Raw genomic sequence first — 21,913 nt, 5'->3', positions numbered from 1 at the left:
CCAGACAGGGCCCACAGGTGGTCAAGTGAACCAAACGCCCCACACCCTGACCCCCAGGTGTACATTCTGCACATTTTAATTCCGAGGTTGGGAATGCACCCTATGCCGCCAGGCCGAGGTCTGCAGCAGCATTTCACTCTGTTGGTGTTCGAGGACCTCAGGGGCTGTGGACCATGCAGGCGCTGCAGACAGTGATACATCGTGGGGGCTCGGGAGAAGCAGGCTCCTGGGATCTTTCCAACAAAAAGGTCCCCCTGCGTGCTCCACCAGGACCCCGCCTTCCACCTCCAGCCAAAACAGGACCTTCACACATACCAGCACATTTCCCAGTCAGCCCAGGCCCTGAGACAGACCCTCCGGAGCTGTGGCCCAGGGAAACGCCAATCTCCCCGACCTCCTGCACGGTCTGAGTAAAAAGAATCCTGAAATTCAGGATCCGTGGCATTTCTAGCTGCTTGCATTTGTTTAACAAACATCTGCAGAAAGCCAGTGGGGCCCTGGTGGAGAGCACCTCCCAAGCCCCCTGTGGTGGGAGCCCCACCCCCAGCACATCCTGCATCAGGGGATCCTGCTACAAGAGTCCCCAGCCTGCCCGGCCCTTCCTACTCCGAACTGGCTGCAGATACAGGGAGCCCCGGCCCTTCCTACTCCGAACTGGCTGCAGATACAGGGAGCCCCCCCAGCACATCCTGGCCCAAACCCTCAAAAGCTGCAGGAGCCCACAGACTGCCCTGTACACCCTGCCCCACACTACCCGCAAATACAAGGCCCCCCACCTCCCCCGCCAGCCCAGAACATCCTGGCCCAAGTCCCACCCCCAGCCTGCCCTGTACACCCTGCCCCACACTACCCGCAGATACAGGGGCCCCCCAGAACATCTTGGCCCAACCCCCTGGCCTGCCCTGTATACCCCGCCCTGCACTATCTACAGATACTGGGACCCTCCCCCACCTCCCACTGCCGCCCACACAGAACATCCTGGCCTAAGTCCCACCCCCTTAGCTGCAGGAGCCCCCGGCCTACCCTGTACACCCTGCTCCACACTACGGGCAAATACAGGGGGCCCCCCGGAACATCCTGGCTCACCCCCACTCCCCCGAGCTGCAGGAGTGCCTCTGTCCCCACAATTCTGGGTCTGCGCCACCATCTCCAGGGAGCCCACCAAGCACATCCTGGCCCTGTCCCTGGCTATGGGAGACCCTCCACCCAGGACTTCCTGCTTCCCCCAGCTGCAGGGAGCCCCTGGCCCACCAGTAACGTCTGTGAGGCAAGGCTGACCCCTGCTCAGCCAGTGGGTAGAACAGGAGTGGGCAGGGGCTGTGAGGCAAGGCCGACCCCTGCTCAGCCAGTGGGTAGAACGGGAGTGGGCAGGGGCTGTGGGCCCTGGCAAGTATGTCCACTCCTCTGAGTGTAGGGAGGGACAGAGGTGACCAGCCTGACGTGCAGCTGTGGACAGAGAGGGAGGGCTGCTGGGGGCTGGAGGCCACTGCCCGGTGGCAGTTGTGGGGGAGGCAGAAATGACCTGATCGCTCTAAGGTGAGGGAGAGGAGAGCCCACTCTTTACAGAGACTTCCCCACCGGCACAGGCGCCACGTGGTCCTGGGGCCACTGACTGGGCAAAGACAGCCTGGCACAGGGACAGGACAGGTCTAGTCTGGGATGTGCTGAGCTTGATGGATGCATGGGACCCATGAGGATGTCACAATGATGATTCACATGGCACACAGGTGACCATGACTCTTCCCTGATGGAGACAATGACTCACTGCTGCAGAAGGGTGGATCTAACCCCTCCAGGGTAGCCTAGGAGAGCAAACAGACTCCACTCTAAGGAGCCCAGACATTCCATGCTGATCCACGCCTGCCCAGCCCGGCGGCATCCCCACTGTCTGTGCTTGGACACCAGCCCTCCCTGGCTCCAGGGCCCTTGCCCTCCAGTACCTTGACCCAGCTTTGGTTCTACCCCAAGGGTTTTAAAACATTTAGAACTGGGAGAGAGACTGTTTTCTTTCTTTCCTTTTTTTTTTTTTAAGCTTGTATGTGGCAAATATCTTTAAGAGGAAATAACTCACTCCTCTGGCTCTAAGAGGGAAGTGTGAAATTCAAGAGTAAAATCAAGGTTTGGAAAAGGCTGCTGTCCCCAGGTACCAGCCCCCACCCCAGCAGTGTCTCCCCACACAGGGGACGAGGGCACAGGGGATGAGGTTGGAGGGCCACCAGTCACAGCAGAGGAAAGACCACACTGAGGGAAGCTGGGAGCTGACTGTGCTGGAAGTTCAAGAACAGCACCTCACTTTTAACACACCTGAGCTCATGCTGCTGGCACATGGCCGAGAAGCCAGGGATGCACTGGTTTTAATACAGCAAAAAGTATCCCCCAGGGTTGCAAAAGGACGTGGGTTTCAGAGGGACAAACACCGATCACATTAGAAAATAATGTTATTTCCAAACACAAGCCTAGCATCATGCTTTTTTCCTGGGCTCATTTTCAGAATGACTCACAGCTAGATTAAAGGTTTACACTGGAAATGCTGGAAACAGTAACCGGGAATGGTAAGCATGCCCCAGCACCCACAGGAGGCCCACAGGACTGGGAGGGGACGGTCGCGGCTCCTGGCCATCCTGGGAACCATGGCACTTTTGTCATGGGCCGCGTGGGGATGAGGGCCCTGGAAACAGGAAGAGGAAGGTCAGGAGGGCTCCTCCTGCAGTCTCTGTGTCAGACGCAGGGACATGGCTTAGTAAGACAGGTGACCTCGTGGAAGCCTAGCTTGGACACTCCCAACCAGTCATGCCCAAGCAGTACAGCACAGGGCGCCTTCTCAGACAAGAGCGGTGAGACGGAGCGGGACAGGGAGCCACGTTCTCCACTGCCTGGGCCCTCCCAGCACTCGAGGGCGCTCTGCCCCTGCAGGCACAGGAGGCACCGGGCATGGGCCAGACACCCAGCAAGTGTGGTAGTCGAGTCCCGCGCCCGGCTCCTGCAGCAGGGCTCCTGAGTGGCCACTTTTTCAGGCACAAAATCCTAACATGTTTATATGAGAAATAGATAATTCAACTGCAAAAAAAAAAAGCCAATGTTAGGAAGAAAACGATTTAAATAAAATGGAAGCAAGTAGTGACCATAGCTTGACATTTTCTAAAGACTACAGTTCGTCTAGGAACAGAGGCGACGTGTCGAATCCAAGAGTAAAATCAAGGTTTGGAAAAGGCCGCTGTTCCCAGACAGGAGCCCCCACCCCTGGCAGTGCCTCCCCACACAGGGGACGAGGGGACAAGGGGACGAGGTCGGAGGGCTCAGGAGAGCTGCAGCTGGAATGCATTCTGAACGCAGCTGTGGGCCGCCTGCCTCCTCTTACTAAAGAAAGTGGACATCAGAGAGGAAGCATTTGCAAAGTCTGATGACGGCTCACATGGACTAATGCAGAAGTGAACCCGCAGGGCTGACGGACGCCTCAGGGTTCTCGCCCCCCTATGAGCACGGCCCTGCGGCCTCTCTCGAGCCCACCCACTCCTGACCCTGGGTCCCACAGGGTGGGGGATGCACCGTGGCCCCATGCATGGGATGAAGGGCCTGGGCCGGGTGACTGGCTGGACGCCTTCCAGAGAAAAGGCAATGCGTGGTTTAAAGCGGAAAAAAAACACAGCTGAAAAAAAGAGAAAAATATAAGACAGAGCTGATGTCTTACCCCAGGTTGCTTGTCCCGGGCACAGTAAAAACTTTTTCCTTTTCTTTTTCTTTTTTGAGATGGAGTCCGGCTCAGTCGCCCAGGCTGGAGTGCAGAGGTGCGATCTCCGCTCACTGCAAGCTCCGCCTCCTGGGTTCACGCCATTCTCCTGCCTCAGCCTCCTGGGTGGCTGGGACTGCAGGCGCCTGCCATGACGCCCGTCTAATTTTTTGTATTTTTAGTAGAGACGGGGTTTCACCGTGTTAGCCAGGATGGTCTCGATCTCCCGACCTCATGATCCGCCCGCCTCGGCCTCCCAAAGTGCTGGGATTACAGGCGTGAGCCGTTGCGCCTGGCCCACAGTAAAAACTTAAAATGCACCTGCAGCGGCCAGCACCGACCATGGCTGTGAAGAGCAAGCAGAGGCAGGAGCAGAACCCACATGGCCCCGTGTTCCAGTGGGAGGAAGGAGCAGCCCTGAGTGCCAATGACGACAGGGGGCCGGACCCAGGCAAGAGGCCAGCATCATTCTGAAATGTGTAAAAACATGTGCTCCTTTAGAGTTCCGGAGCCACGACCACAGGCAGTGAAGGAGGCGCCCTGGGTGTCATCTCCTGTCTGGGAATGGAAAGGTGTTGTCTCACTTGGGCTGATGTGAGAAAGGAACCGTGCCTGCAGGAAGCTTGCAGAGCAGGGTGCATGAGTGGGGGGAAGAAAGCAGCTCCCATGGCTCACGCCAGCCTGGAGTCCTGAAACAGACCCAGAAGCTGCAGAGTTTTAAAAGTTGGCACAGATGCGTGCTGACAATATAAGATAAAGGGCTCTTTCTCACAATGAAACAGGAGTGCAAAGACAGTGTCCGTTTAAGACGAGCTTTGGGTCACAATCACAGGCTTCTGCATGAAACTGATGGCGCTTTGCTGTCAGCTGTAAAACAAAACTATGTGCGTGAGCTTCTGTGTGTATGTGGGTATGCTTATGTGGATGTTTGTGCACACTCGCATGTATATGCCTGTGTATGCACTTATGTATATGTGTATGCGTGTGTGTACACACATATTCTCATACACACACTCATATTAGAAACCCAAGTTTTAGGACAGAATGCTATAAAAAATGAAAAGTAAAGTCTTTTCCAATTTTGAACCCTCCTTCCCATTTTGCAAAGTTAACCACAACTAAGTTTCACGAGAGAGTCATTAGGAAAATTCATTCGGAAAATTAGACAGGATTACAGGAATGCTCTCGATGACTTTGAGAAAAAAGCCAGTTCCCTAAGGTCAGGGCTCCTTGTGAGGTGAGGGCAGGCATCCATGCTAAGCCAGCCCACGCTGCCCTCCCTGCCTGGGAGACGGCACAGCAGCTGGGCCTCTGTGTCCTCACCTGTGCTTCCTGGGGCAAAGTAACCAGAGGCGAGGACACGGGAAATGACCCTTGGGCCTCTACTGGGCCAAAACAGTTGGCACCATCACACCCAGGTCATAGAAGGCAGCTGGGGGCCATGGGCCTGGCACCGTCTCCAAGGCCTCTGAGGCATCCAGGGAGACAGCAGGCCCTGTACATCCCTGGCCTTCTCCATCCTCCCCAAGGGACAGGCACTCTCCTGCACATCCTCCACAGGGTGTGGCTGCCCTGTGCTCCCACCGGGTACACTGCCCAGGGCTCCTTGGCCCACCCCACCCCTCCACATCCACTGCCCGGCAATGGGGCTGAGCAAAGAGCCAGTCTTACTGAATCCAGGCAGGCAGCACCCAGGGACCCAGTGGGCAGCAGGAGCAGCTCAGAGAAGCTTGAGGAACCCCCATCCCCGTGCATGTGTGCCTGGAGGGCACCAAGGGTCAAGAACACACTGCAAACACAGCCATCCACGTGAGGAGCCTGGCAACGTGTGCAGGCACACGAATTCCTGTTCTGCAGTGGCCACACTGGACTCAGGAGCGAGGCTGAGAGGGCGGAGTCCTGCTCCTGAGTTTTTTAAAAAAATCACAACTCAGATATTTGTATAAAAATGTGGAGAAAAAGATGGCCCACTTTTGGGTAAATTCTATGCAGGGCCACCAGGCAGGGAGGGGCAGAATCTGTCCCTGGACTCAACCCTCCTCATAATCCTCTCTGTGGATTAGCCAGCGTGGGCAGGCGGGCACCCAGCAGCCTCCTCCACTCTGAGACAGCAACGCCCGTCCAAGGACTCAGCTCCAAGGTGCACAGGAAGGCATTATGCTTTCCAGGATGTAAGTTCTTGCCAACTCTGGTTCTGAGCAGCAGAGACTTTAGAAATGGGGAAAATGGGCTGGGCACGGTGGCTCATGCCTGTAATCCCAGCACTTTGGGAGGCCGAGGCGGGAGGATCACAAGGTCAGGAGATCAAGACCATCCTGGCTAACACGGTGAAACCCCGTCTCTACTAAAAATACAAAAAAAAATTAGCCGGGCGTGGTGGCGGGCGCCTGTAGTCCCAGCTACTCGGGAGGCTGAGGCGGGAGAATGGTGTGAACCCGGGAGGCGAAGCTTGTAGTGAGCCGAGATGGCGCCTCTGCACTCCAGCCTGGGCGACAGAGAGACACTGTCTCAAAAAAAAAAAAAAAAAAAAGAAATGGGGAAAACGCATCAGAACCATAGTGGGAAATACTCATACCCACAGATTCCAAGGAAAGTACCGAGAAAACCCTGGGTGACAGAAACCACTTCATGACTCCAAAACGATATACGAATGTGTGACTATGAAGAACTTCAGCTGAACTCACTAAGATCCTGTACCATACTATTCACCACTCTCTACTAAATCTATATCCTTGCTTTAGCCAGAGGATTAAAACATTGCACGTATTACAGACCCTGATGGCTTTGATCCCTCTTTTCAGATCTTAATGTGCTGTTTTCTGTCCAAAGAGATACTTAAGCTCCTCACTAAATCTGTAGTTAAATGACAGATGGGCTGGCTGGAGGAGGAGGTGTCCCCGCATGGCGCTAATCCGAAGACACACAGCAGCCCCTCCCAGGCAGCAAATGCTCACAGGTAAATGCAGGTACTCACTGCTTTATCTCAACTGGGAACTTAGCTGGGTTTCTGCGGGTTCTTGAGTGTGTCAGCCACTACTGGACCCATTTCTTTCTTTGGGGAAGAAGGCTTTCTTGGCTTGAAAGATAGGCTATTTCACTCTGTGGAAACTTTACAAGAATATATCACATCAAAGTAAAAGCTTTGCAAAGCAATGCTTGGTGAAAAGCAAAATGTTTCTGCAGAGAACTTTGAGAATGTTTACAAACTATACCCTTGAGCCACACATTGCAGACATCCAGCAGAAACGACTGGATGTACAAACACACCTAATTCCTCAGATGGAGCCTCTGAAGTGGCAACAAAGCAAGCCCCCTCTCTGAGAGGCCCCAACACCTAAAGCCAAGATCTCTGCCTGGCTTCGGCCCAAGGGAGAACAGCTGCCCAAAGCCTTCAATCTCAGGACCAGGAGCCTCTCCATGACCCCCTGCCCAAGAGCCACTGGGAGCAGCTTGCACCCTGAGGTCTCGGGGAGGAAAGCAGGCCCCCCTGGGCACTCTGGCTGTGCCCTGACATCTGTACCTACCCATGAGAGTCTCTGCCCTGCTTCTCGCCAGGGCAGTGGGTGCACACTTTTGGACAGAACACACCTCAACCGGGGGCTGCAACTATGACAGGGATGATGAAGTGGCCTCCGGGGACCTCCAGGGAGGAGGGGCTTGATGTTTCCCCCACAGGTAGCCAGGAGCGAGTAGGAAAGGCAGGAAGAGAGAGCATGCCTGAGGCGGCCAGAGCTGGGGCAGGAGCAGGGCTGGGGAAGCCCTGGAAACCACAGCAGGGGTTCGAATTTCATCCGGGGGCGTCCCCGCTGAGGGCTTCCGAGCAGCAGAGTGCAGGAGGAAGAAAGCCTGCTGGGAGTGACTCAGGGAGAGTGACCAGGGAGAGAGCCTGGTGGCTGGGCGGGGGTGAGGATTGAAGAGGAGGAATGGTTGAGGGGCACAGAATGAGCGACCGTGTCCCAAGCCCTCCTTTGAGGGGCACAGCACACGGCAGCTGACAGCATGTGGCAGACAGAGGGCCAGGCAGAGCGGCGGCAGAGGGGCCGGCGCCGCCCCAGCCCCAGAGTCCAGCTCCCGACACACAGGGAGACGGGGGCCAGGGCCTGGGAGCCAGGCTGGGGACGACCTCACCCTGTGTGCCACCAGGAGGGGCGGCACCATCGGGCTCTCCTGCTCCCCGTCCCCTTCCATACCCTGAGGACCAGCCGCATCAAGGGGCTTTGAGCAAAAGCAGGCGTCCTGGGAAAATGACAACCTCAAACTGGCCTCAAGAACTTTTCAGTTCAGGGTTCTTTCAGATAAAGTACTTTATGCATTAACAAATCCCCATCTTCCCGGAAATCTATTCTCACAATTGGAAGCGTGCTCCCTACAAACCGGACAGCCCCATAGGCCCCGAAACAGTGCTTGCTTCTAGGAATTATTCTAGAGTCAAAAGTAAGGTCCTCTCGAGAATGGATCTCAGGTAACTCCAAGCCCAGCTGGCAGCCAGGTAGCCGGAAAAGCCAGGCTGAGCCAGCACATCCCCGGTGCAGCTTCCTGCAGCGAGCGGCCCCCTCCCCACGACGCCCCCGGGTCTCCCCTCACCACTGTCCCATCGCAGGATCTCAGCAAACCGTTCCCCCCCACGTGGCAGCCCAGGTTGCATAAAGTTGATTCGGGTCAGACCAGCCCCGAGAAAGCATCCCTTACAACAGGAGCGAAGCATGCACCCCAGAAGGCAACGTGCGGCCGCAGAGCAGGGAGACCCGTGCGCCTACAGGGGACCCTACAGGGGACCCGCACCGCCTGCGCGCCCTGTCCCGGGCACCACCAGGCCCCGCACACGAGGCTCACCCAGCGCCGCGGTGCCCTCCCGCCCGCGGGCCGCGTCCAGGCAAAGCCGCTCCGGAGTCCCCGGGCTGCGCGCAGGGCCTGCCAAGGCGGGCGGGGCCCGGACCAGGGACGAGCGCGGGGACCGGCGATGCGGGTCCAGGCTCCCGCGGGGGCCGAGGTCGGGGCTCTGGGAGGCAGAGAAAGGGTTGTGGGCCCAGTTCAGGGTGCAGGGGTCGGGGGGGAGGAGCAGAACGCGGGGCGGGGATGGGAAGCGGGGACCCCGAGGAAGGCGCTGAGGGACCAGGATGCGCGTGCGGGCGGCGGGAAGCCGGCGCAGGGACCGAGGCATCGGGTGCGGGCGGCGGGGACGCGAGCTGAGGGGCGGCCGCGGGGAGGGAAGGCGCCGCGGCTCGCAGGGCCGCGCCGCGCCCCAGGCCCCCTCCCCGGCCCCTCCTCGGCCGCGCCTCCCTGGCCCCAGCATCCCTGGCGTCCGCGCCGGCTCCCGGGGCCGCGCGCCCTGGGCACCCACCTGGGCCTTCTGCAGGGCGCTGAGGCGCAGCTCGTGCACGAACGGGTTCCGCCCCGGGGGCGCCAGCAGCCGAGCGTCGCTGGCCCCTGCGCTGGAGGCAGGGGCGGCCCGGGGTCCGCATCCCCGCAGCCTCATGGCCGCGCCGTCCCGCGGCGAGCGCAGCCGAGCTGCCTGGGGCGCCGAGCGGGGCCGGGGCTAGCTGGGCGCGGGTCTCGGGGCGCGGGCAGAGGATGCGCGGCGACTGGAGCGGGCCGGGCGCGCAGGCGCGGGAGGTGACGTGGGCGGAGCGGGAGCGCCGGCCGGGGCGGGGCCGGGGCGGGGCGTCCCTGGAAGCCTCGCCTCCCGCCGGCCGGCAGGGGCGGCACCAGCCGGAGTTCCGCTACCTGGTGGTTTCTCTGGGGTCTGTGGGGGGCCGGGGCCGTTGGGGACCGGGGGCGCCTCCTGCAGCCACTGGAGCACAGGGATCCCCGGCACGGTCTGCGCCAGGAGAAAGGGAGGTCCCCGGGGCCCGCAAGGCTGCCACGTCGTCCCCTTCCGCCGCTCGGCCCGCCTGCTCGCGGGGAGGGAGGAAGGGGCGGGCACGCGTCCAGCTTACGCGCAAGGCGGGCCAGGCTGTGGGTGCCGAGCCCCGGGCTGTTCCGGCCAAGGCCCCACGCCATTCTTCTTCTTCGTCGGGCTTCTAGCTCGCACCGGCGACCCTGGAAGCTGCCCCGGGCTGAGGGAGCTTCTTCCAGCAGCGCCTCAGCCCAGGCGACTCCCGCCTGAGGTCCACTCGACCTTAGGACCCCCCAGACCTCGGGATCCCCTCAGATCTCAGGACCCCTCAGATCTCAGGACCCCTCAGATCTCAGGACCCCTCAAGCCTCAGGACCCCCTCAGACCTCAGGACCCCTCCGATCTCAGGACCTCTCAGGCCTCAGGCCCCGCAGGGATGGCCCATGCAGGAGGCGCACATAGGGGCCCTGACTGTCCGTGCTGGTTGTGCAGGGGCTGCGATGAGATCCCAGCGCTTTCTCACCCGTAGCTGCTTTGGCTCGGGCATTGCCTCCGTGGTGCTCAGGAGCCGTGTGAGGAGCCCCAGGGTGGGGCCCATAGTTAGCCGGAGCGAGAGTAGGATGGGCTCCTGCCTCCGGGTGAACACGCTTGGATTTCAGAGCTCACGCAGGCCTTCGGTCACAGTGCTCACGGCTCCCTCACCCCGGCTGGCCCTGTTGGTTCCTTCATGGCCAATGGACCTCACCCAGACAGAGCCGGTTTGGGCCACCTGGCCAACCCCCCAGGGTCCTGGCTCCTGGGGATGTCACTGCTGTGTTGGCCCCAGCTGGGCCCCATCCTCAGCAGACGCCAGGGAGTGCCCCGACCCCTCCAATGACCCTGCCTGCGTCCTTGTGGACCTCATAGTGCAGCGGGCTGGCAGAGACCCTTCTGTGTCTGAGACCTGGGTACGGGCCAGGGGTCTGTGCCATCCACATATCATGCACAGAGAAGGCCCCGGCAGGCCAGACCCGCTGCATGGCCTTATTCCTGCCCCATAAGAGTCCCTGCCCCATAAGAGTCCCAGCCCATGCCTAGCAGCAGCACCTGTCCCAAGTGCTACACCCATGGGGATGGGGTGAGCCCTGTGTGCTGGTGGGCATTGGTGGCTCTGTGGCCCGGCCACCAGCGTTGCACCCACCTCCTGGGCTTTTAGTGGCCACTTGCTCTGATCCCCAAAACCAGAGCCCAGCACCCGAGGCCACCCAAGGCTCCTCACCAAACTGATCATCAAGAAAGCCCAGGACACAAAGCCTGCCAGCCACAGGGCAGCACCTGCACCCCAGCGATCCAGGCGGCCCCACCTGCTGCCTGAGTGCTCTGGAGAGGAGGGGCCCTAGGGTGTCCCAGTCCTGGGATGAGAGCAGCCTCAGGACTGGACTTGGAGAGCCATGAAAGTGGGGTCCTCCCAGAAGCACAGGCCAGGAAGCAGTGTGTGGTGGAGGGAAACCTGCTGGAGATGGTGCAGAGCCAGATTCAATGGGAAGAGCTGCCAGAGAGTCATGGCTGTGTCCCCAGAAGATGCAAAAGTCCTAACCCACAGCACCTGTGGCCGCGACCTTATTTGGAAACAGGGTCTTTGCAGATGACCAGGTTAAGAGGAAGTCATTAGGGTGGGCCCTAGTCTGAAGGTATAGAGAGGGAGATTCGGGCTCAGAGACAGACACAGAGAGAGCTCCACGGGAAGGCCAGGGTTCTGCTGCTACAGGCAAGCAGTTCCCAGGAGCTGGAGAGGCCTGGGGCAGGTCCTCTCTAGTGCCCTCAGAGGGAGCCTAGCCCTAGGGTGCCATGATCGCAGGCTTCTGGCCTCCAGACTGGGAGAGAATAAATTCCTTCTGCTTTAACCTGCAGAGTGCAAAGTGAGTTGGAACCCAGGGAAGGAGGTGGGGAGGCTGGGGGAAGAACCTCATACTGCCCGGCAATCTAAGCAGGGTCAGCAGGTTGTCCTTGAGCCAAGGTCGGTGGAAAGAGGAGTCCCTCTCCCAGAGAGGTCTTTGGTGGAGCCACTGTGGGCAGCATGGCCTTGGTGTAGAAGCTCAGTGGATCCTTGGGTCACAGGCACCATTTGGAGGAGGCGCAGAGGCCCAGCTCTGGGGTCAGTACACAAGGGGGCACAGCTGGGAGGGTGGGTGTGACAGGGCCAAGGGCTGTGCAGAGCAGGGGGCAGGACTGGGGCACACTCGTCCTCACCAAGCAGAACCCAAGGAGGCCCCAGACAGCGGCCAAGGAGCGGAGGCCCCCAGAGGGGCTGAGTCCACGGAACTGCCCCATCCAGGAGGACTGGCCAGGAGAGAACTGGGAAGGCCAGCCAGTGGTAGTAGCAAGGGTGGAGACCACCACCCTGCAGGGTGCTGTGGAGTGGGCAGGAGTTACAGAGGTTCTTTCCCAGCTACCTGAGAAAGGAGGAAGCGTGATGGGCAGGAGGAGGAAAATGGATGCTTGGCGGGAGGCTGGGATCCAGGGCAGCAGCTCAAGGAAGGCGCCCAGGACATGTTCCTGGGTGGAAGGCAACAGGCCAGCCTCACAGGAGACGTTGAAAACCCCTGTGAGAGGGGGTGTCATGGGCCCATCTCAGTCTGGAAGGATCCTGCGCTCAGCGGAAGGAAAGGCCTGGGGCCCGGAGCGGGGACTCCTTCTCTGCTGCAGCTGGAAAGGGTTGGATGGTCCACAGGGCACGTGCCCAGGGGGTGGGGAGCTGGGGCACTGTTTTGTGTGGGAGTCAGTTTTCTCCTGGGGACTGCGAGGGGTCGGGGAGAGGGCCTGCTTATGGGGAAATCAGCGCAAGCGTGGAGGAGCAGCAAGGAAATTCCTCCGCCCACACTGGGCCTTCACACTTAGGCTTTGGTTCTGCTATGTAATGGAACGTTCTTAAGACCTGGAGGGTCTGGAAGCTTGATTAAGAGAAGTTGGTCTTGGGTGGGGAGGTATAAGCAGTTTTTTCTGTCTAGCAGGGGAAAAATGAGTTTCTCATTAGGACTTAGTTTTGGGAAAACCACCCTAAGGGCCCTTTAACTACAAAGGGAGCCCCCACTGTGGTTCTCAGGAACCTCCTGGAAGCCCCCCACAGCTCCCTGGGGCTGGTAACCACACCCCTGAGGCTTCTTGCTCTGGTTTTGTCTCTGTTTTAAGAGTGTAAGCTCACAGAGAAGTGTTTCCTATACTCCAAGTGCATTGAGAACACGAGGTACCTGCTTGTTCTGGTAAGGCTGAGTATTTTTGTTTTGTTTGTTTAATTTTTGAATTTTAGAGTTATCTATAGGATAGAAAGAGATATTCTCCTTCATTTTCTACTAACATCTTTTTTCAGTTCTGCCTTTCATGGTTGCATTTTATTCTATTTGAAGATTTTTTTCTCTGCATGGAGACCTGATATTCTCAACACCACGTATCAATCACCGACTCCCACTTGTGGGTCCACTTCCAGCATGAACAGAAAGAAGGGTTCCTGAAGCTCCTTCTGGCTGCCCCATCTCACCCATTGGTCCGCGTACTCCTTTACTCCCGTCTCACACCTTTCAACCGTCTGCCTTAGTAGCTGTAGAGGGGGTTCCTTCCTGTTGGCGCTTCTTCCCAAGAATTGTAGTAGGAATTCAGGGAATTTTATTTTTCCATCCAAATTTTGGAAGCAGTTGTCCGCATTGCTAAAAATTCCCACTGGAAGCTTCCTTTTGAATCACATTAATTGTACAGGGTACTTCAGTAAGAATGTTACTTCATTCTTACTGTTCATTCTCCCTGTTCCCTAAGAATGTTACTTCAGTAAGAGCTGGCTGGTCCTGGGAGGGACCCTCTAAGGGCCAGCAAGGCTCCAAGGCTCCAAGGCTTCAAAGCACTAGAAAATACAAAAAAACATTTTTTTAAATGGATGATGTGGCATGGACACTTTATAATTTTCAGAACGATTTTTCACCAACATGGTTATTCTACCATTTATTTAGATGTTCTTTCATGCCCTTTGATAGCATTTAAAATTTTTCTACATAAAGATTCTGTATTTTTGTTAATTCCTTGATGCTTCATACTTCTGCAGTGGTGTAATAATGGTTTCAAAAATTACCCTTGGGCCGGGCGCGGTGGCTCATGCCTGTAATCTCAGCGCTTTGGGAGGCCGAGGTGGGCGGATCATCTGAGGTCAGGAGTTCGAGACCAGCCTGGCCAACATGGCAAAACCCCATCTCTACTAAAAATATGACAATTAGCCAGGTGTGGTGGCACACGCCTGTAGTCCCAGCTACTCAGAAGGCTGAGGCAGGAGGATTGCTTGAACCTGGGAGACAGAGGTTGCAGTCAGCCAAGATCACGCCACTGTACTCCAGCCTGGGCAAGAACAGAGCGAGACTCTGTTTCAAAAAAAAAAATTACTCTTGACAGTATGGATTATATGGAGAACCACTACTGATTGTGTAGAGGTTGTATGAAGACAGACCCCAGGGTACAAGAGGACCTGTGGATGTTCCAGATGAGGAGTGCACAGCCCCAGAGTGAGGGACTCCATCATGTACAGTGGATGGACTTCCTATTCAACCCACAATCACGACAAACAGAAAATTGTGGTGGTTTTCAGTCACTACAGACTGAGATGGTTTGTTAAGCAGTGATAGTGTCTTTCAAAGAGCAGATATTTTAAATTTTGATGAAGTCCAATTTATCAGCGTTTTCTTTTAGGGATCATGGTTTTGGTATCCTCTTTTATAAATATTTACCTGCATCAAGGTCATTCAGATTTTCTTACTTCAGAAGTTTTACAGTTTTGGCTTTACCATTTAGGTCTGTATTCCATTTCAAGTTGACATTTGTACACGGCATAAAGTAAAGTGGAGGCAGAGGCTTTTTTAGTTTCAAATGTTTTCGTCTGAATATTCAACTGTTTCAGCACCATTTGTTGAAGAGAATATTCTTTCTCCATTGAACTACCTTGACAACTTTGTAAAAAAATTAAGTGGCCATATATGTATAGTTGAGTCTATTCCTGGACTCTGTATTTTGTTCCATGGATCTGTACGTCTGCAACTGCCAACATCACACTATCCTGATTACTAAAGCTTTATATTAGTCTTGAAATTAGACTGCACTGCACTGGAGTGCAGTGGCCCGGTCTCGGCTCACTGCAGACTCCGCCTCCTGAGTTCCAGCGATTCTCCTGTCTCAGCCTTCGGAGTAGCTGGGACTACAGGCATGCACCACCACACCCAGCTAATTTTTATATTTTTTTAGTAGAGATGGGGTTTCACCATCTTGGCCAGGCTGGTCTCGAACTCCTGACCTCAGGTAATCTGCCCGCCTCGGCCTCCCAAAGTGCTGGGATTACAGATGTGAGCCACCATGCCCGGCCAAAATTTTAGAATCATTTTGTCAAGAAACTGAAGTATCCAGGAACAAACAAACAAAAGGTTGGTGGGATTTTTAATGAGATTGTGTTGAATCTATTGATCAATTTGGGAAAATTGCCATGTTAGCAATATTGAGTTATCCATCCATGAGCATGGTATACAGATCATTTATTTAGGTTTTCTTTAATTTCCCTCAGCAATGTTTTATAATTTTCACTGCATAGGTCTTGCATAGGTTTTTCTAATTCTGTTCCTATTTCATGTTTTGATGCTGTTATAAATGATACTGCTTCTTAATTTCAATTTCCAGAAGTGTGTTGCTCGTATATAGAACTACAACTGATTTTATATATTTACTTTGTAGGCATTAACCTTGCTAAATTCATTTATTAGTTCTAGTGACTTTTTTTGTAGATTCTTTAGGATTTTCCCCATTTCACAATCATAATACCTGTAAATAAGGAGCTTTATTTCTTCCTTCACCAGCAACACGTATGCCTTTCGTTGTTTGCATTTCCTCTTGTTCCACTGACTGTGACATCCTCTACAGAATGTTGGACAGAGTGCTGAGACTGGGCATCTTGTCTTGTTAACAATCTTGGGGATTGTTAGTACCCAGTGCCCAGTCTTGATGTGAGCTGTGGGTTTTCACAGATGCCCTGAAAAAGGATGAGGGCGTTCTCTTCTATTGCTAGTTTACTGAGTAGTTTTTATCATTTTGGCCAAAAAGCTTGCTTGCGTCTATTGAGGAGATTATCTTAAAATTTTCTTCTTAATCCTGTGAATATGGTGAATTGAATTGGTTCATATTCCAATTTTAAACCAACCTTGTTTTTCTGGATAGGCCTCACTTAACCATACTACACGATTGATTTATTACTGAATTTAAATTGATACATTTATGTTAAAGGTGTTTGTGTCTATGTTCATAAGAAATATTGGCCGTAGTTTCCCTTTCTTATAATGTCTTTGCCTGATTTCTAATGAGGATAATACTGTCTTTAAAACATGAGTTAGGAAGTACTCCAACTCATTTCTAAATAAAGAGTGAGTAGGGTTGGTATTATATCTTCCTTAAATGTTTGTTAGAGTTCATCAGGGAAGCTATCTGGAATGAGAATTTTCTTTTTCAGAAAGATTTAAAGATTATGAATCTGAGTGCTTCATTAGATAGGTGTTATTCATCTTTTCTATTTCTTCCATCTAAAAATCTAAATTTTTTTAGTAATTTAGATATTTCCAGGAATTTGTCCGTTTTATCTAAGTTATTGATTTATTGGCATAAAATTGTTTATCATAATCCCTTTTATCCTTTTAATATCTATAGGATCTAGACTGATAGCCCTTGTTCACGTTTATAATATTGGTAATTTGTGTCTTCTTCCTTTTTCTTGATCACTTTGGCTAGAGGTGTATTTTGTTATTGATCTTTAGAAATAGCTGCCTTTTGAATTCATTGATTTTTTTCTTATTATTTTTCTGTTTTCTATTTTTGTTGATTTCTGTCTTTATCTTTATCATTTTCTTTTCTCTCCTTATTTTAGGTTTAATTTGCTCTTCTGTTCCTACTTCCTTAAGTTGGAAGTATAGACCATTGATTTTAGACCTGCCTCATGTAATACCACAAATTTCCTTCTAAGTTCTGCCATATCTGCATTCCACAAATGGTGGCATGCTGATTTTTCATTTTCTTTCAGTTTTCAATGTACTTTCTCTTTTCCCATGTGGTTTCTTCTTTGATTCCTGTGGCTTTTTTGTTATGTGTTAATTTCCAAATATTTGGAGAATTTCCAGTTAATTTTTATTATAATTTATTTGTGGTCACAATACATACTCTGTATGATTTCAATCCTTTTATAGTCTGTGTTTATGATTGTTCAGGTGCATATTATAAGAAAAGGTTCTCTTGTTTTTGTGTGGAGTGTTCTGTGAATGCCAGTTGACTCCATTGGTTGATAGTTTTGTTCAAGCTTCCTGTATCTTTGTGCTTTTCTGTTACTGTTATATGAATGACTGAAAGACCAACTATAATTGTGGATTTGTTTGTTTCACCTTTCAATACTGTTAGTCTTTGCTTCATATATTTTGAAGCTATGTTATTAGGTACATATATATTTGAAATTATTCTGTCTTCCTGGTGAATCAATCTTTCCATCATTATGTCATGTCTCTCTTTTACTCTAGTAACATTTCTTTTTTCTTTTCTTTTCTTTTTCTTTTTTTTTTTTTTTGAGACAGAGTCAGTCTATCGCCCAGGCTGGAGTGCAGTGGCACAATCTCGGCTTACTGCAACCTCCACCTCCTGGCTTCAAGTGATTCTCCTGCCTCAGCCTCCCGAGTAGCTGGGATTACAGGTGTGCACCACCATGCTCAGCTAATTTTTGTATTTTTAGTAGAGATGGAGTTTCACCATGTTGGTCAGGCTGATCTTGAACTCCTGACCTTGTGATCCACCTGCCTCAGCCTCCCAAAGTGCTGGGATTACAGGTGTGAGCCACTGCGCCCAGCCTCTGGTAACATTTCTTGTTCTGAAGTCCACTTTGTCTGATATTCACATAGTCACTCCAGATTTCTTATGTTTAGTGTTTGCGGGGCATATTTTTCCATCCTTTTAATCTTTCTGTGGCTTTATATTTAAAGAAGGTTTCCTGTATACAGCATAGAGTTGGATCTTGCTTTATTATCTAATCTTAAAATCTTTGTCTTTTAATAGGCATGTTTAGATCATCCATATTTGATGTGTTAATATGGTTAGATTTAAATATACAACCTTGCTATTTGTTTTCTGTTGTCTTGTCTGGTCTTTTGGTTTACTCTTTAACTGCAGTCTTCTAGATTAATTTAGTATTTTATCTCCACCATTGACTCATCAGCTATACCTCTGTTTTAACTTTTTAGTATCTGCTATTAATATGTGTATTATTGGAAGACATTTTAAATAATACACTGCTTCACATATAATTGAAGACCTTTGCAGTATTACACTTCCACTTCCCTTTTCATCCTTTAGGCTAGTGCTTTCATACATTTCACTCTTATATATGCTGTAGGCCCCACAATATATAATTTTTTTGTCTTGAACAAAGTCTTTTCAAGCAATTTAAAAAAAATTCAGAGGTTTTTGTATTTATCTGTATGTTTGCCATTTCAAGCACTTTCATTGCTCTCTTGAGATTTGAGTTTCCTTCTTGTATCACTTTTCTGCCTTCTGAAGAAATTTTACTAATATTTTTTGCAGTGCAGAGCTGTTTGCAACTAATCTTTTGGATTTGATCTGTATAAAAAACTTTTTTATTTTACCTTCGTTTTGTAGGATTTTTCCCCTAATATAGAATTCTAACTCAACAAGTTTTTATTTTGTGTATTTATTTGCTTTCGAAATTTTGTCTTTATTACTGTTTTCCTGCAAATCAATTATGATGTACCTGTGTGTGAGAAATCACTGAGCTTCTTTGATTTATAGGTTTATACTTTTAATAAAATTTAGAAAACTAATAGTCATTATTTCCTTTTTATCATGACTTTATTGAATTATAATTGATATATAATAAACCACATACATTTAAAGTGGACATTTTGCTGTTTTTATATATACACACATATATATGTACACACACACACACACACACACATCCTATGAAATTGCCACTGTATTTAAGATAGGAAACATAGTTATTATTCCCAAAAGCTTTTTCACTCCCTTTTGTAATCCCTACATCCCACCCCTACACATTTCATCCTCAGGCAACCCCTGTTCTACTTTCTGTCGCTGTAAGTTAGTTTGCATTTTCTGAAATTTTATACAAATAAAATCATACAGTTTCTTCTTTTGTTCCAATTATTTCACTCAGCATAACTATTTGAGGTTCACCTTTTTTTTGTTTTTATCAATCATTTACTTGTTTTTATTGCTGAATAGTATTCCATTGTATGGATATTTGTTTATCCATTCTCCTGTTGATAAATATTTGGGTTGTTTCTCGTTTGGAACTATTACAAATAAAGACGCTGTGAGCATTTGAGTACAAGTCTTGGTATGGATGTATGGCTTTCATTTTTGTTGGATAAATACTTATCAGTGGGAAGCTGGGTGATACATTTTGAAAGAAACGTTCAAACTCTTGTCCACAGGGGTTGGACCATTTTACATCCCCCAACCCAGACTGTGTATGAGAGTTTCAGTTCTTACATATTTTTGCCTACACTTAGTATGGTAAGACTTTTAGGTTTTAGGCATTCCAATACATATGCAGTGGCGTCTCGTTATGATTTTAATTTGCTTTCCCTTTGAACAATGACCTAGAACATCTGTGCGTGTGCTCATTTATCATCCACAAATCTTCCTGGATGATGTGTTCAAGTATTTTTCTCATTACAGTATTCTTCTTTGTTTTATTATTAATGGGTCTAGAGAGTTTTTATATATTGTGAATACAATTTATAAGATAAGTGATTTGCAAATATTTTGTACCATTCTGTGGCTGCTTTTTCATTGTTTTAACAATATTTCTCAAAGAGAAGTTTTTAATTTTTATGTTCAATTTACCTTTTTAAAAAACAATCACGCTTTTGATGTTATATCTAAAAATATCTCTGCTTAATTCAAGGTTATGAATAGTTTCTCTTGTTTTCTTCAAGAAGTTTTATAGTTTATATTTTATAATTAGGTCTATAATCCATTGTGAGTTAATTTTTACATGGTATGAGGTATAGATATAAGTTTTTTATTTTTATTTTTTTTACCTATAGATGTAGAATTGTTCCATATCATTTGTTGTAAGACTATCCCTTCTCCACTGAATTGCCTTTGCAGCTTGGTGAAAAATTGATTGACCACATCTGTGTGCTTCTGTTTCTGGGCTGACTATTCATTGCATTGACCTATTTATTCATTTGGATGCAAGTCTTGACTACTGTAGTTTTATAGTATGTCTTAAGATCCAGTGACATTAGTTCTTAGTTTTTCTTTTTGAAAGTTGTTCCAGTTTTTTGAGGTCCTTTTGATTTCCATATGAATCTTAGAATCAGTTTGTCAATTACTACAGAAAAAATTATGCAATTTTGAGATTATGTTGGCACCGTGCACAAATTTTGGGAGAAATAACATCTTGACAATATTGAGTCTTTTGACCCCCTGTCATGGTACATCTCTCAGTTCATCCAGGCTTTCTTTAATTTCTCTCAACAATGTTTTGTAGTTTCCAATGTGTAAATCTTACCCATCTTTTGTCAGATTTATCATTAAATATTTAACATTTTGTGCTACTGAAAATGGTACTTAAAAATTTTTGTGAACTTGTGGAGAACGTATATTCTGCATCTGTCAGGTGTAGTGTTTTATAAATGTCAATTAGCTCAAGCTTGTGGATAATGATGTCATGTCTTCTATTTTTAACTGATATTTTTGTCTGATTGTTTTTACTGATGTGTTGTTCATATTGCGATATGGTTTACTTCTCCTAATTCTTTTTTCTTTTTACCTTTGCTTTTGGTGATTTGAAGCTCTGTTATTAGGTACACACATATTTAATTATGTCTTTCTGATGAGTTGAGCCTTTTAACATTATGAAATATCTCTATTTCTGGTAATACACTTCATTTTGAAGTCTGTTTTTTCCTGATATTAATAAACTCACTCTAGTCTTAGTTTTGCATGGTACATTTACTATCAACCTATTTGTGTCTTTATATTTAATATGGATCTTTTGTAGACAGTATATAGTTTTTTCTTGATTTTTCATTCTTTTTCTATCAGCCCATTTACCCCCATTCTTCATAGCACACTTTTAATGTGCCTTATATCTACATTGATTACCTACCCTATAAGAGAATATAATAATTTTTGCTTTTAACAGCCCTATGTATTTTAAAGAAATTAATAGTAAATTAATAATCACTTCATTTACTATTTCTGAAGCTCTTTATTCCTTTCTGAAGTTCCCTGTTTCCATAAGGTATAATATATGTTCATCCTGAAGAATTTCCTTTAACATTCCTTACAGTACCTGTCTGCTGCACGTGAATAGTTTTTTAAATCTGAGTTTTTAAATCTTTGTTTTGCTTTCACTATAGAAGGATATTTTAATGATTTTAGAAATCTAGGCTGACAGTTTATTTTCATTCCGCCCTTTAAAAATCTTGCTGCCCTGTCTTCTGGCATCTAAAAATGCTGGTGAGAAATCAGCAGTGATTTAAGTCTTCATCTTGTGTGTGTCATGTGTCATTTTTACCCAGCTGCGCTCTCTTTTTATCTTGATCTTTGGTCTTTGGCAGCTTGATGTTAATCTTCCTAATTGTGGTTTTCTTAGAGTGTATCCTGCTTGTAGGTTTTCTGAGATCCTTGAATCTGAAAATGTACATCTTTCACTACATTTGGGGACTTACCGGCTACTATATCTTCGGATTTTTTTTCTGCTACTTTTTTTTTCTCATTTCTTCTTCTGGAGCTCCTATTACAGATATATAAGCCTTTTGATATTGTCCCATAGGTTCCTGAGATTCTGTTCATTTTTTTTTAATTTCCCTCTTTCTTCTTTATATTGAGCAATTTCGAATGATCTGTCTTCCATTTTAATTCATTTGTCATTGCCATTCTGCTGTTAAGCCAACCCAGTACATTCGTATTTTCAGATATCGTATTTTTCAATGTTAGTTTCTCACTGGGTTCTTTTTAGTAGTTTCTTTTTCTCTGCTAATATGTCCCATCTTTTTATTTATTGTGAGTGTGTTTTCTTCGCTCTAAGCATAGCTGGAATGGCCGCCTTACAGCCCACATCTGCTGTCTCCGCACTGGCTCCTCAGGGCTTAGGTTGGTTGGTCGTCCTGTTCTTTGAGATTGGGTCACGTTTCTCTGTTCTTCATGTGGGACGTAGGAGGCTCTGGGGTGCACATTCTCGCAGTGAATGCTGGTGGTTTCCCTTTGGTGCTGTTTGGTTAGGTGTGACTCACATGTGAACTCTGTCTCCTGGGTGGCAGCCTCTA

The 21,913-nt window shown here is 49.3% G+C and overlaps 1 protein-coding gene across 1 annotated transcript in view; it reads right to left on the bottom strand.

Moving 5' to 3' along the window:
• LPCAT1 (lysophosphatidylcholine acyltransferase 1) overlaps positions 1-9,346 on the bottom strand; it is a 63,088-nt gene extending 53,742 nt beyond the window's left edge. The window contains exon 1 of the mRNA XM_004059081.5: positions 9,069-9,346. Coding sequence (XP_004059129.3) covers positions 9,069-9,203 — 135 coding nt within the window. The 5' untranslated portion in view covers positions 9,204-9,346. The remainder of the gene's footprint in view (positions 1-9,068) is intronic.
• Positions 9,347-21,913: the final 12,567 nt, after the last annotated feature.

The sequence above is a fragment of the Gorilla gorilla genome, chromosome 19 (genome assembly GCF_029281585.2).
Source record: "Gorilla gorilla gorilla isolate KB3781 chromosome 19, NHGRI_mGorGor1-v2.1_pri, whole genome shotgun sequence".
In the NCBI taxonomy this organism is placed as follows: domain Eukaryota; kingdom Metazoa; phylum Chordata; class Mammalia; order Primates; family Hominidae; genus Gorilla; species Gorilla gorilla.
The sequence above is the reverse complement of the archived record's forward strand: the minus strand, read 5'-3'. Positions and strand labels throughout refer to the sequence as shown.